A 15478-nucleotide genomic window follows, 5' to 3' on the forward strand; every position below is an offset into this window, starting at 1 on the left:
TATCTTAAAGATATCTGTTGGTGCAATCCCCAAATGGCTACAACAGTTGGAGTTGGGCATGTCTGGAGCCAGGAGCCAGGAGCTTCTTCTGGGTCTCCCACTTGGATGCAGAGGCCCAAGTCCTTGGGCCATCCTGTACTGCTTTTCCAGGCTCATTAGCAGGGAGCTGAATCAGTAGTGGAGTAGTCAGGGCTTGAATCCTCCACCCATATGAGATGCCAGTGCTCTGTCACAGTGCCAGCTCTAGTACTTTCCCCACTCCACCAGCAGGGCGCTTGATCAGAAGTAGAGCAGCGTGTGTGAACCCGTGTCCATATGTCATACTGGCCTCAAAGGTGCAGCTTTAGCTGCTACAGCACATGATTCGCCCCCAGCTGTTTGCTTTTTGTTCAGAATGGTCACAATGACACCGTTTTGATTTTTAAAATCTTTCACAAGTTCTAAAAATGATACTACATGATCATACGGTTTGTGCAACACTAAGGTATTACTTTGCCTGTGGACCTTAGCTTTTGAGAACTAACTTGTGTAATATCTCCATATTACATTAGAATATTCTAATCATTAACTTTAAATATTAACTTTATTTATCTTTATTTAAAAAAAAAGATGTATTTGGGTCCAGCAGGGTGTCCTAGTGGCCTCACCTTGAACATGCCGGGATCCCATATGGGCGCAGGTTCTAGTTCGGTGGCCCCACTTCCCACCTAGCTCCCTGCTTGTGGCCTGGGAAAGCACTCGAGGACAGCCCAAAGCCTTGGGACCCTGCACCCGTGTGGGAGTCCTTGAAGAAGTTCCTGGCTCCTGGCTACAGATTGACACAGCTCCAGCCATTGCAGCCACTTGGGGAGTGAACCATCGGATGGAAGACCTTCCTCTCTGTCTCTCCTCTCTGTATATCTACCTTTCCAAAAAGAGGTAAAAATGTGATATTCCCTGATGTGACAGTTAGCTTTGAGTGTCAACTGGACTGGGTTGAGGCAGATCTGGAGAATGGGCGAAGTCTGGTCATTTTTGTGATAGTATTTCCAGAAATGATTGGCATAAGGGTTAGAGAAATGAGGGGGGAAGCCCACTCTTAGTGCAGGCAGGTCCCTTTCGGGTGGTGGTGGGTGAAAACGCTTAAGAACTACTGCTGATTCTTGGTTGGGGCACATTTGCTGGTGCAGCTGTCCTTGACTCTGTGTTTATTGGTCTTTGGATTCTAGGAGTTGTCCCAATGCCCTCCAAAGTCTCCCAGGCTCAGTGGCTTCCTGTTTCTTGGACTGAATCGTGCTGATGACGTTTCAGGCTGCAGATGGCCTCTGTGAAACTTGTCAACCTCTGTGATCATGTGGTGTGGGTCTGTTACTGAACATGAGCACCTGTTTCCACCAAGAAACAAGGAAGACCCCAAGTGCATGAATGAAGTTGCTGTTGGATTAACAGGGTGTACTAGCTTACAGCAAATTTTATTTTATTAGCAAAAGGAATACTTTCTAAAAAAGTGGAATATGGGCTCAGCACAATGGCTCAGTGGCTAAATCCTTGCCTTACATGTTCTAGGTTCCCATATAGTTGTCTGTTTGTGTCCTGGCTATTCCACTTCCCATGGCAAACAACAGCAAGGTCGTCCTCAGTCAGGGGCCGGCTCTGGACACACCGCAGCATCTCGAGGCCTGGGGAGGACAAATCCGAAGCTGAGAGAGGGCTCAGGACAGTGGCACCGATGTAATCCAACACCCCTCCCTCAGGGACATTGTAGGTGAGAGAGCCGCCTTCTCAATGGCCTCCCCAGGTGACCCATGACCACCTGCCACCACCTTCTCCCTGAGTCCCGTTATGCCACACAAAGACCTGAGGCTTTCCTGCTTCCCAGTGCAAACCCTTGCTTTACCACTTAGTTTTACTGGTTGGTGATCAGATTGCACACAGCAACTCCATCTGATTCTGCCAGATCAACAAGGTCTGTAAAATTCAACATTGACGGTAAACATCAATGGTGATGGCTGACATCACTGCAACCGTGTATGCAGCCCCTTCTTGCTAGCATTAGCATTAGTGAGTCCTCTTCAACTCACACGGCTCACACAGAGGGAGTAATCATTGTGCGCTCCCAGTGTGAACACGACACTTGTACCTCTCACCAAAACAGTTCCTACAATATTAACATATTCCTTTTATGTTAACACTAGGTAGTTAGCTGATCACCACACAAACCTTTCTTGTATATACACTGAAACTGTAAATGTGCCTTGTTCATAGCTAGTGATCATCCATAGGGGTGCTGAGTCATGTCTGGCTGCTCCAATCCCCCATTATGGCTCAGGAAAGCAGTTCAATTCCCTGGACCTCAGTACCCATATGGGAGACTCAGAGCAAGCTCAAGGCTCCTGGCTTTGTATCAGGCCAGATAAACCACTGAAGCCAGGCAGATGATAGACCTGTTTCTCTGATCCTCCTTGCTGCAAACCAACCACTAAAATCATAATAAAAAAGCTAATATATTCCGATTAAAATGAGCACCCCATAAGACTTTGCCTCAAGTTTACAAGCTGTGTATTGGTTCTACTTGAGGTGCTACACTAACTGGTTCCAGTTTTAAATAATTGTGTTATCTGTTGCCTGGGGGTTCCTGTCCACATTTGGGAGTGTATTGGAGAACCTTGCTGTTGAGCAGCTTCCACCCCTCCAGTCCTGGCCCTGCAAACGCCCAGCAAAGGTGATTGCTTCCAAATTCTCAGGCATCACAGTGAAGAGCTTTTTGCCTCCTGGGCATCAGAGGGGCCAGCCCTGATTCGAGAGCCCAGCAGGTGTGATAAGCTTAGGATGAAGGCAGGCCTGGCTTGAGTGGATCTTGTTGGGAGAGGCTGCAGAAATGTGTTGTCTCTGTAGGGTGGGACCAAGGGAGGGTTCTTTGAAGACTATGTGTTAGGCAGGTGGTGGGCCCTTCTATACTCCTACAAGGCTTTGGCGAGGCAGCAGTTTCCTGGATTTCTCCCTGTGGAGAATCAGCTGGGAGCCATGTATGACCTGGAAAGGAGCGCCGACATCCAGAGGCCGTGGTGGATGGTGCCTGAGCACTTTGAGCAACCGTCTGTGCTTTACATCAAAGAGGAGCACGAGGAGCAAATATTTGGTAGGTGTTCTTTGGTGAGCCTCCTCTCCCATCCCTCTCTTGAGGCTTTTCCAGCCTGCCCTGCCTTGCCATGGCCTGGTGGCCGAGGATCCTTCCCCCAGGTGCAGGTGGATGACTCAGCCCTTTGGTCACTTCTTACATTCACAGGTCCCGGAGATGCCTCCCTTCACCACATTGAAGTCAACAGCCACACCCTCATCCAGCTGGAGAGGTGGTTCACAGCCCACGGACGGACACGGGTCAGTGTCGTTGGACCACTTCGTGCACGCCAGTGGGTGATGGACATGATCTGCAGAGTGGGCAGCCCCGACTCATCGGTTCGGGCCCAAGGTAGGTCTCCCTGTTTGCATTGTGGCAGGTGGAGAGTTCCTGGCTGGGTCGCACGGCATTATAGGAGGATGTCTTGGAGACTGGAATCAGCTGCTCCTGGCTCTGCACTGGGAAGCAGGAAGGCCTCAGGTCTTTGTGTGGCATAATGGGACTCAGGGAGAAGGTGGTGGCAGGTGGTCATGGGTCACCTGGGGAGGCCATTGAGAAGGCGGCTCTCTCACCTACAATGTCCCTGAGGGAGGGGTGTTGGATTACATCGGTGCCACTGTCCTGAGCCCTCTCTCAGCTTCGGATTTGTCCTCCCCAGGCCTCGAGATGCTGCGGTGTGTCCAGAGCCGGCCCCTGACTGAGGACGACCTTGCTGTTGTTTTACCTGCAAGGCAGTCCATCCTCAGCAAGCTTCCTCTTCCCAGCAACTTTAACTTACCATCACTCTTGGGTTTCTGCTTCCCCTCGGTTTGAATTCGCTTTGCTGCATTCTGTTCCACTGGAGTTCTCTCGACCCATAATGAAAGCCTGACTTCCTGCGTGGAGCTGAAATCGGCAGACAAGTCTTGGTCTGGGCCTTGTGGGGACACTGGAATTCAGGGGCCCTTTCCTGCCCCTCAGCTCTGCAGAAATGTTCAATAAAATCAACTCTGGAAGATGCACATCCCTTGCTCTGCATTTGCTTGTGTCTTTTTGGATGTGGGTTTCTGGGTGCAAGCTGTATGCTCAAGCTGTGTGCATGTATAAAGGGTTTTTGGGAGACCAGGCTCACGAAGGAACCAGAAAGAAGATGGTTGTAGCATTAACTTGTCACATGAGGAAGACATGAAATCTGCCTTATGACAGTTAAAGTATCCTACTTCACTGAAGGCTAGTAAAACTGAAGAGGGAGATGGCAAACATGCTCTGTCAAGAGCCTGGTCAGTGATACAGGCCTAGCAGTTACAGGCTAACTACCTTTTCCCCAGAAAAGCTTCTTTTCTGAGCTTCTAGGTTAGTCTGTCACCTAAGCTAATTTGGGGCTCCTGAGAGGCCCTGATGGTCACTGTAAGAGAGGGAAGAAGCCAAAGCTAGCTAGGACAGAGAAGGCAATGTCCTGATGGAAACTTAGAGTTTTCTCTTGCACTGTGAGTATCTCCTGGGGCTCTTGGGTGCTGTTCCGAGGTGTCACTGAAGTCAATGGATGGCCTTGAGCCTGTGCAGGTTCCTGGGCTGCTTCTGTCCCATGCGGGAGATCCAATCGGAAATGAAGTACTTGGCCTTCAGGGGCAGTCATATCTCCATTGACCTCTTTGGTACTTGGTCTTCAGGGACAGGATATCTCCATTGACATCTTTGATAGTTGGGACATGGCCCTGGATGTCCTTTCTGATGATCCTTGGTGAAGTGTCCATTGCTTCTGCAATGAAGTGCACTTGGGAAGTCTCCGGGGGTCTCACTGGAACCAGGGGCACACATCTCTCTCATCCTGCTCTGCCATGGGATCCCCTCCTGGTCTCTAAGGTAAAAGACCATAGTGACCCCTTTAAGAGGATATCAGGATACTTTCAGGTTCCATTTGTAAGTTTCTAAAGCTCTGTCCTAATGTCCAGGGCAATTAAGAATCTAGCATCTATACATCACCTGTTCTTGTCTACATAGAATCTAATGGAATATTCTCAAATTCATTCCTCAAGCATTTTAAGAAGCTGGAGGATTTCTCTGCAGTCCTAATCTCAAGGATTTGTTTAAATCAAAATTAAGAGATTTAGCTTAGCAATTCTCATCTACAAACATTTTCATCTATAAGTCAATTAGAATAGAATAGAATAGCTTACCACGTTAACATGTACATGCATACAAGGTAACATTCATTATAAAACAAAACAACTTTTGTAATAGCTTTTGAAAAACAAGTTTAAAGTTTTTTAAAAAGTTTTTTTTCTTTTTTTTTAATCTATTTTATTGTATTGTTGTTAAGTTTTTTAAAAAGTTTTAAAGTTACCAGTTTAAATTACCAGTTATTTAGAATTATATCTTGCTCTCAGCAAACCAAATTAAATATGCTTTTAGTTGGAACCTGTAGCTTACTGTTTAACTTTAGCTCTATCTGCAATGGATGCAGTAGTATCTACTAGAACCTAGAAAATGAGGCATTCATTGTTAGAATTATAAAGTATCAACAAATGTAAATATCCATTTACTTCACACAACATACTATGGAACCACCTGTAGGACTTCACACACATTTGTACTATTTAGGCCTCTAGTCCGTATTCATTAGGATAACAAATGTGATTATTAATGCAATAAATTCATTAGACTTTAGTGATATTCTGACAGTTGTACCAATAGCAACAGATTATTTTACATATAACTCTTACATTAAGTTCCGGAACAAGTTGCCTTTTTTCTTTTTTTTTTTTTATTTTGCTCTTTTTTTTTTTTAAAGAAAGGTTAAATCACTTATCTCTCACTCCAACCCTCTCAGCTAAGAGGTGGGAGGGAAAGCTAAAGAAATTTAGGCCCTAAGGGTGGCTGGGTGTGGTCAAGTCAAAAGAAACTGGGAGAGCAAGTTAGGCCACGGGTTAAAGCAGGAAAAAAGTTTTAAACAGGAAATCTTTGTCTGCTACCCAATGAGGAGAGCAAATGGAGACCTCCAGACAGAGGGGGATGGAAGGGAGAGAAAAGGCAAAATGGCGGACAAGATAAGATGGGGGCTGAGACCACAGATGGAGAAGGATAAGATGGGGGTTTGTTAGAAAGATGACAAACGAGATGGGGTATCCCAGTACCTATGAAACTGTATCACATAATACAATGTAATCAATGAATAATAAAAAAAAAAAGCAAAAAAAAAAAAAAGAGAGAGAGATGGGGAAAGCATGGGGTGCCAGAGCCCTGGAAGAGGGCACTGGGGTTCCCTATTTCATGGCTAGAAAACTATGGAAAAGACAGACAGAAAGCTGAGAGTAAACAGGGAATGAGACCTCCCCACATTTTTCCGAATGCATGTAGTAATTAGCTAGGTTCCGAAGGATGCCCTGATCTAAAGTGCCATCAACCGGCCACTTGGAGGAGTTAGCTAGGGAACACTGGGGCCAATCCACATTACAGAGGCATATTAGAGTTTTACGTTTTAGGTAATGAGCCAATTCAAAGGTTTCTAAATTTGCTAGAAGACAGCCCAAGGGGGTGTTAGGAGGAACTGGCGATGAAAAAAATAGCCCCCATGATTAAAACTCAGGACTGATTACCACATGGACCTGGTCCGTGAAAATGACCCAGCAGTTGGACCCAGTGGTCAGGAAAAAATGGCTCTCCTAGAAGGTCCTCACCCCCTACGTAAGGGACAAGCCAGGTCCCAAAACACTGCCTGTATCCGAAGTCATTAACAGCCCAGCAGCCTGACTCGGAGGTACAGGGGACCGCCACACTGACCCAGTGGTCGGGGGACTTCCAGCCCAGCAGCTAAGAGACATGGCACCTGGCCAGGGTTTACAAGTTTACAGAGCCGGTCTCCTAAAAGCTCGTAAAAGTGGAAAATCAGACCTAGTTGGAGAAGCACAAATGTGCCAAGCAACATCCAAAACTCCAAGGGCTGAGAGGGAACCCTACCTATAGCAGTGTATGCATGCAACAACTTAGCATTCGGAAAGATGGTGAATACCTCGTGTGCTCCACGTGGAGATGGAGTACCGGGAGCATGTATTTGGGTCATGTCATTGCTGGATGGAGGCAGATGCTAGCATGGTCAGGTCAGATGAATTCAAGGACGGCCACGTGGAGGTTGAGAATTCTGAAACTAGCAGGTTCAGGTGAAGTCAGGAACAGGCCAAGAAGGTGAAATCAGGAACATGCCGTTGGAGATGAATTCGTGAACTAGCGGGCAGATGGAGACGGATTCTGATGACTGCTAACGAGTCTCGGTGGTGCAGATGAAGACAGTTATAGACGCATCGCAGTTCTCATGGTTCGGATCTGGGTAGTGGCTGAAGGCCCTAAGGTCACGCGGCCAAGTGCTGGGAGAAACTGACTGGTCACGGCACCAAATGAAATGGCGCCGGTCAGATATTTGAATAACTCCTTACAACTACAATTTCATGATCATAATGGACAATGCAAGAAAGCTGTCTGCTTTATTTATACAGAAGCAGTCAAACTCTGGCTCAGACTTTTTACGTCATGGTCAAGTGGGTATTTCTAAGGATAATTCTGCCATTTGTTTCACCTAAAACTCTAGAAGTTCCTGCTACAAGTCTTATTCTACAGCTCAATCTTGTATCACAAAGAAAAGGAGAACCTAAAGATCAAGGAAAGAATGAAGTCCTAAATACAGGTCCCTTGATTAGCATAAGGTCACTGGGGACAGCCAAGACAGTATGAATAATAAAAGGCCCTTTTGCAAGACGTTATTACTGACATTAATCTCCAAGCTCACATTGAGTAAAAAAGCCAAGTCCACAGTAGCAAACAATGCCTGAATAAGTTAGAATTCTTCTGCAGGGTGATCCAGTGTCCATGCAAAGGAAAGTAGAGCTGCATTCAGGTGGCTGTAGGGACATCTGCTAGACCCTGCCATACAGTGGGAAGTTCCTTGTGGCCCTGCCTGCAATGGAACAATACTCTTTACACCTTCGTGTCCCCCACATCCACTGCACAGATCCCAACACTCCCTGCTGGACCAGTGCTTCTACTGGGGAGCGTGAGACTGGAGATTAGAGCAGAACAGGCTAGCAGGGCTACAACACCTGATGGCTCGTGTTAGCTGGATCAGAGGAAAACCTGGCTGTGAAGACTGTTCCTACTGGTGCTGGCATAAGCCAGAGTGGGTGTGGGTTGGTTGGGCTTTGCTGCAGCATCAGCTAGCAGATACTGGCACTGGGGGGCTATTCTGTCAAGTTAAACTGCAGAACCACCTGTAGAGTACAAGATCTGGGAGTGGGAGTAGGCCCATTAAGGAAACAGTGGGTACCTCCTCATTGGGTTGCCACTGACACTGGTGAGCATGAGAACCAGGAATGGGGCAGGCATGGCTACACAGAGAGTGACACCTGCCAGCAAATGTGTGAGCTGGAGAGTGGGACTGGTTGTATTGAACTAGGCTTCAATGCCCATTGACATGTATAAGAACTGAATAGGATGTGGGACAAACTAGACCAGTCTGCTGTACATACTGGCAAGCACGGGAACCAGGGAAGGGGGAGGTCTGGTGGGGATTATTTGGGCTGCTCTGACTAGGCTGCAGCTCTCATTGTTGTATGTGAGGGCCGAGTATTTGGTGGACAAGATTGGACCAGGCTGCAACACCCATTGGCTTGTGTATAAGACAGGGCTGGAGACAGAACTGACCCAGCAGTTACAACAACCAGCATGTGCATAAGCTGATTGGGGTGAAGACTGTGTCGGACTCTGTATTGGGAAGCACACACAAGAACCATGTGTGAGATCACCTCATGTAAAGTTTGTTTGGGGATGTCTCTAATCGAATTGCTGAACTCAGAATTATGGAAAGTATCGCGGTGCCATGGTCTGACCAAAGAGTGCATGTGTCAGAGCCGGACCTACTCAGTGGCTTAGACTGAGCAGTGGACCGCATGTCCAAGTGCACATGGAAGATATGGCAGTACATTGGAGTCTACAGGGGACACCTGGTACAACAGAGGATGCAGGACAAAACAAATTGATCAACTACCCCAATCAAGTATTGGCAGTGAATATTTGGGCAAACGGAGACTCTAGAGTGGACTATGTCAGCCAGCAGATTCTGGAAAGATTTCAACATGCTTGGAGTGGCAAGACTGGCAGTAATTCAGAACTGTTGAACTATCAAAGCCTCTTGAGCAGGACCCTCGGAGCATGCCCTGCATCAGGGACCTGGGGTGGTGTCGGGTGGCTGTCCTCCATCCCAGGGTACAGAGGTGTTTGGGAGACTGAGTGTGACTTCTCCCACTAACTTCTGTTTTTTACCAGATACAAGAAGAAAAAAAAGAGAATGTGGAAATAATGGTCTGACTCACTTTCCTGTACCTTGACATTTATCACCATAATCAACTACGTAAAAATCAACAAAAATAAAAGTAATTTTAAAAATAGTGTAGAAGAGACACAGTAGTGTGCTATACCAGACTAGAGGTGATGAAAGTATTGCAAATTGTGGCATTTGGAGAATATTTTCAAGTCGCTTTAATTTGATGATCATTATGTGGTTGTTCTATGGTCAATAACTTGAAAAAGATAACAGTATTGGGGTTCATTAGAGAAAATCACTCATGAGTCTGGTTGTGAGAAAAAATTTAATTCGGCATTGAACATTAGTACCTACTCCAAATTTTAGGGAACAGTGGTTTTCTAGTCTGTTGCCTTAGGATCCCGGAACACAAGAATATCCTATCATCAAGGGTAGACACAAAGGGGTTTCTCATGGAGAGGTGGAGCAAGGTCTGGCTGGGCTTGGCCTTATTTATTCCCCCAAATTAATTTATTATCATTTGAAAGGCAGGTGTACAGAGTGAGACATGCAGAAAGATACGCAGCCCCAGAGGAGACTGCTGACTCTCCGCTCACATCCCCACAGTGATGACCATTGAGGCCAATTTAGAGTGAACCTGCAGATGGATGTCTTTCTCCATAGCCTCCTCTATGTAAATCTGGCTTTCAAATATAAATAAATATATATGGAAAAATAAAAGCACAGAGCAACAAGACCCTTCTCCACCTCTCCGTGAGCAAAACTTCTGTACCTACCAAGGATGATAACAGAATATACGTTTTGTTTCCGGTTCCTAAGGCAAATCACTTGATTCATGAGGGATTTTCTCTAATGACTCTGATACAGCTATCCTTTGTCCAGTAACTGACCATAGAATAACCACATAATGACCAAATGTAATTGATTTCAAAATGTTTGTATATATGTATTTATCTTTATTGGAAAGTAGATTTACAGAGAGGAGGACATGGAGACAGGTTTTCCATCTGCTGATTCACCCTGTGAATTGGCCCTAAGGTGATCAGAACCTCTTCCGGACCTCCCACTCGGTGCAGAGCCCAAGGTTCTGGGGGCATCATTTGCTACTTTCCCAGGCCAGAAGCAGCAAGCTGCATGGAAGTGGAGCAAACGGAACAAGAACAGGCGTCCCATTAGGCTTGTTTGGGTTTTTTAAAGATTTATTTTATTTATTTTTATTGCAAAGTCAGATGTACAGAGAGGAGGAGACACAGAGAGGAAGATCTTCAGTGCGAAGATTCACTCTCCAAGTGACCGCAACAGCCAGTGCTACACCAATCCAAAGCCAGGAACTCTTCCAGGTCTCCCACACGTGGGTGCATGGTGCCAAGTCTTGGGTCCTCCACTGCTTCCCCAAGGCCACAAGCAGGGAACTGCGTGGGAAATGGAACTGCTGGATCTAGAACTGGCGCCCAAATGGGATCCTGGCACGTTCAAGGCGAGGACTTTAGCTGCAAGGCCACCACACTGGGCCTACCCTATCGATTTTTCAATGCTCTTTGTTCAGTAGCAGGCTCAAAGAGGTGACCTGGTGATCTAGTTATTTAGAAGGGAAGCAGTTGGATTTGGGGACCTGGCTTCATGGCCTGCTTTAGGAATCTAGGGCCTTGTTTTGCAGCCTATTCATGGGATTAGTATATGTGCTTTCAAAAGATTTGTTGATGGAATTACTTGAAAGGCAGGATCACAAAGTGAGAAGGGGAACCCCTGTTCACCTGTGAGGACCCTCAACGATCCTGGACTTCCTGGCAGCTCTTTCTTTTTCGCGGAAAGCCCTCTTTTCATCAGAGCTCTCTATGCAGGTGGCACGCAGGGAAAAGCAGTTGCTGCTACAACCAACCATCTTGTCTCTGCTTCCTTCCCGAGCCTGGACACCCAAAACCCTACACACGAACAAATGCATCTCAGCCTCAACCTGAGCACCCAGCTTGTAGCCAGAAGCCCCTTCTGGGCTCTCTACCCGCATCCAAAAAGACACAAGCAAATGTAGAGCAAGGGATGTGCATCTTCCAGAGTTGATTTTATTGAACATTTCTGCAGAGCTGAGGGGCAGGAAAGGGCCCCTGAATTCCAATGTCCCCACAAGGCCCAGACCAAGACTTGTCTGCCGATTTCAGCTCCACGCAGGAAGTCAGGCTTTCATTATGGGTCGAGAGAACTCCAGTGGAACAGAATGCAGCAAAGCGAATTCAAACCGAGGGGAAGCAGAAACCCAAGAGTGATGGTAAGTTAAAGTTGCTGGGAAGAGGAAGCTTGCTGAGGATGGACTGCCTTGCAGGTAAAACAACAGCAAGGTCGTCCTCAGTCAGGGGCCGGCTCTGGACACACCGCAGCATCTCGAGGCCTGGGGAGGACAAATCCGAAGCTGAGAGAGGGCTCAGGACAGTGGCACCGATGTAATCCAACACCCCTCCCTCAGGGACATTGTAGGTGAGAGAGCTGCCTTCTCAATGGCCTCCCCAGGTGACCCATGACCACCTGCCACCACCTTCTCCCTGAGTCCCGTTATGCCACACAAAGACCTGAGGCTTCCTGCTTCCCAGTGCAGAGCCAGGAGCAGCTGATTCCAGTCTCCAAGACATCCTCCTATAATGCCATGCAGCTCAGCCAGGAACTCTCCACCTGCCACAATGCAAACAAGGAGACCTACCTTGGGCCCGAACCGATGAGTCGGGGCTGCCCACTCTGCAGATCATGTCCATCACCCACTGGCGTGCACGAAGTGGTCCAACGACACTGACCCGTGTCCGTCCGTGGGCTGTGAACCACCTCTCCAGCTGGATGAGGGTGTGGCTGTTGACTTCAATGTGGTGAAGGGAGGCATCTCCGGGACCTGTGAATGTAAGAAGTGACCGAAGGGCTGAGTCATCCACCTGCACCTGGGGGAAGGATCCTCGGCCACCAGGCCATGGCAAGGCAGGGCAGGCTGGAAAAGCCTCAAGAGAGGGATGGGAGAGGAGGCTCACCAAAGAACACCTACCAAATATTTGCTCCTCGTGCTCCTCTTTGATGTAAAGCACAGACGGTTGCTCAAAGTGCTCAAGCACCATCCACCACGGCCTCTGGATGTCGGCGCTCCTTTCCAGGTCATACATGGCTCCCAGCTGATTCTCCACAGGGAGAAATCCAGGAAACTGCTGCCTCGCCAAAGCCTTGTAGGAGTATAGAAGGGCCCACCACCTGCCTAACACATAGTCTTCAAAGAACCCTCCCTTGGTCCCACCCTACAGAGACAACACATTCCTGCAGCCTCTCCCAACAAGATCCACTCAAGCCAGGCCTGCCTTCATCCTAAGCTTATCACACCTGCTGGGCTCTCGAATCAGGGCTGGCCCCTCTGATGCCCAGGAGGCAAAAAGCTCTTCACTGTGATGCCTGAGAATTTGGAAGCAATCACCTTTGCTGGGCGTTTGCAGGGCCAGGACTGGAGGGGTGGAAGCTGCTCAACAGCAAGGTTCTCCAATACACTCCCAAATGTGGACAGGAACCCCAGGCAACACAGGCCCACACAGGTGTTTTCCAACAAGCCTAGGCCATTGATTACACTGCAGCCACATAGGGCCAATACGTAGGAACCTCAGCCTTTTATTATGGTTTCGCGGAGAGGTCACAATTTCATTAAGCTGAGTGCTTTTGAGAAATGTTTAGGGAAACACCGACCAGTTTTCTACAATGCGACTATTTGGGCTCAGCCGTAGAAGGGTTGATCTAAGAATCGGGGATATTGAAGGAGTCCTCTGGCCACAGAGGGCCACTGACTTCCTGTGACTCCAAACACAGTGTCAGAGTGCCCCTTCTTTAGCTTGTTCCATCACAACCACTGCCTGGGTCACTGACTCCAAGAGTTGAAACACATGTTTCTCTTTGGGAGATGATTTCAACAAAATTGTCATAGAAAAGGAAACTAGTAGAAATTTATTAGCAAATTGTTTTGTATCATTCTAGAAGTTGATGTGCTCTGAGCTTGGTATGATGTTTTTCCCAAGTGGATGAAGCCCATTTGAAGGTGAGGCAGTGAAGGCAGTATGTCTTTTTCTCTCTTCCTTTTCTTCTCTCTCTCTAACTCTGCTTTTCGAATGCATTTAATAAGTCTTAGAAGAACAACAGCAACAACAGTGTACCCCTTGCTGGTCCTCTGCATACTGGACCGCCGGCAGCAGTAACGTGTCCAGCTCCGCCTGTTGCAGCCTTCTGGGGACTGGACCAGTACACGCAAGATCTTTCTGTCTCTGTGTCTCCTCTTCTCTCTCTGTCATTCTGCCTGTCAAATAGTTCAGTTAATAAGTATTTTTCAAACACTCAGGATAATCCCACAAATAGGCCACAACAAGGCCCATGTTTGCAGCTGCAATGACTTGAGCTGAGCCAATCTGAGGCCAGGAGACAGGAGCCTCTTCTGGGTCTCCCACATGGGTGAGGATCCCAAGACCTTGGGCTGTCCTCAACTGCTGTCCCAGGCCACAAGCAGGGAGCTGGATGGAAAGTGGAGCAGGTAGGACATGAACCATTGTCCATACGAGATGTCAGTACTTGAAGGCAGAGGATTAGCCAGTTGAACCATCACAACAATCCCAATACTATGTCTTAGGAGTTGCATATATTTGGCCCTACACTCTTCCAAAATTGTGACATTGATAATTCCAGTTAATCAGGATGAGTAATATTTAAAAGGGATAAGAAATGCAGTAATCAGAAGTATTGTTTAAATCAGTTGGAAGGAACACATCATGCCAATAGGAGGAAGCCCAGGCATAACATGACAAAGGCTTAGACCTGATTTTTATTTCTTTTCTTCCAATTTGTATGGGTCTGCTCTTCAGGCCTGAGAAAGGGTACTTATAAATGCTCCCCAAAATCATATACACAGTAATCCCCAGGACAAGAGAAGAAAAATCATTTTTTTTGGTCTCTTTTCAGAATAGACATAATCTATCCCAGAAGCCTCTTTCAGATTTCATCTCATTTTATGATAGATACAAGTGCTATTTCCTAAAGCAGCCATTGGCAGGAATATGATGATCATAACCAATGAAGTTCATCATATGTAGTGGAAATGATGTTGGGAATTATTGTCCATCATCATTAAGAAAAGACAAGACCATAATAGACCATAAATATATTAACTGTGTTTGATTTCTGCATTTGTTTAGCACTCTTGCCTGCTCATTGAAAATTGCTGATACTTCAGGTTTTAGATCTACTTGTCTTCCTATGAGTGTACTTCCATCAGGACTCATGCAAAACTCAATGTGCACACGTACAAGAAGATATTGAATAAAAACAATTACCTCCATCTGTTATGCTTGCCATTCAGGGACTTTTCTATTGAAGATTGTGCTCAATTAACAAAACTTACCGCACACCCTTAGCTGTGTTTTTAGCTCCATTGTAATTGGAAAGTGGTTCTTATAATCATTCATGAAAAATTTAAGAACTGGCTTCTTATTTTATAAACATGTTTTCTTCATGCAATCTGACTTTTTTTTTGGTTAAGATTTATTTATATTTATTGGAAAGGCGGATCTACATAGAGGAGGAGAGACAGAGAGGAAGATCTTCCGCCCGATGATTCACTCCCCAAGTGACCGCAACGGCCGGTGCTGTGCCAATCCAAAGCCAGGAGACGTGAGCTCTTCCGGGTTTCCTACGTGGGTGCAGGGTCCCAAAGCTTTGGATCATTCTTGACTGCTTTCCCAGGCCACAAGCAAGGAGCTGGATGGGAAGCAGAGCCAGCTGGGATTAGAACCGGTGACCATATGGGATCCCGGCGCATGCAAGGTGAGGAATTTAACCATTATGCTGTCGCGCCGGGCCCCATGCAATCTGACTTTACAAAGCTTTCTTGTAAATGTTAACTGGTTGCTTTGTTTCAGCAGAAGACTAATATTTAGAAAGTGAAGATTGAAATGTGTACAGAACTAGCTAGATCAGATTTCTCAAGTAGAATGCCAAATTTCTTGATGTCACAGTTGCCATTTATAAATGTTTTAGAATTTCACATTTCCCCCTCTCAGTATAAAAGTCATAACAAGAAATCATAGGAAAGTAATAAT

At 46.7% G+C, this 15478-nt stretch overlaps 2 protein-coding genes across 2 annotated transcripts; one reads left to right on the plus strand and one right to left on the minus strand.

Annotated features, from left to right (window-relative positions):
* Positions 1–3003: 3003 nt before the first annotated feature.
* Positions 3004–4821, plus strand: LOC131481284 (putative KHDC1-like protein). The gene is made up of 4 exons (XM_058669606.1): positions 3004–3118; positions 3266–3448; positions 3756–3904; positions 4747–4821. The coding sequence occupies exons 1-4, from the start codon at positions 3004–3006 to the stop codon at positions 4819–4821; spliced, it is 522 nt and encodes a 173-aa protein (XP_058525589.1).
* A 6093-nt stretch (positions 4822–10914) lies between these two features.
* On the minus strand, positions 10915–12520 carry LOC131481285 (KH homology domain-containing protein 1-like). The gene is made up of 4 exons (XM_058669618.1): positions 12406–12520; positions 12076–12258; positions 11717–11769; positions 10915–10953 (listed from the first exon to the last, which is right to left on the minus strand). The coding sequence occupies exons 1-4, from the start codon at positions 12518–12520 to the stop codon at positions 10915–10917; spliced, it is 390 nt and encodes a 129-aa protein (XP_058525601.1).
* Between the last annotated feature and the right edge of the window lie 2958 nt (positions 12521–15478).

This window comes from Ochotona princeps, chromosome 1, assembly GCF_030435755.1.
Source record: "Ochotona princeps isolate mOchPri1 chromosome 1, mOchPri1.hap1, whole genome shotgun sequence".
NCBI classification, from domain to species: domain Eukaryota; kingdom Metazoa; phylum Chordata; class Mammalia; order Lagomorpha; family Ochotonidae; genus Ochotona; species Ochotona princeps.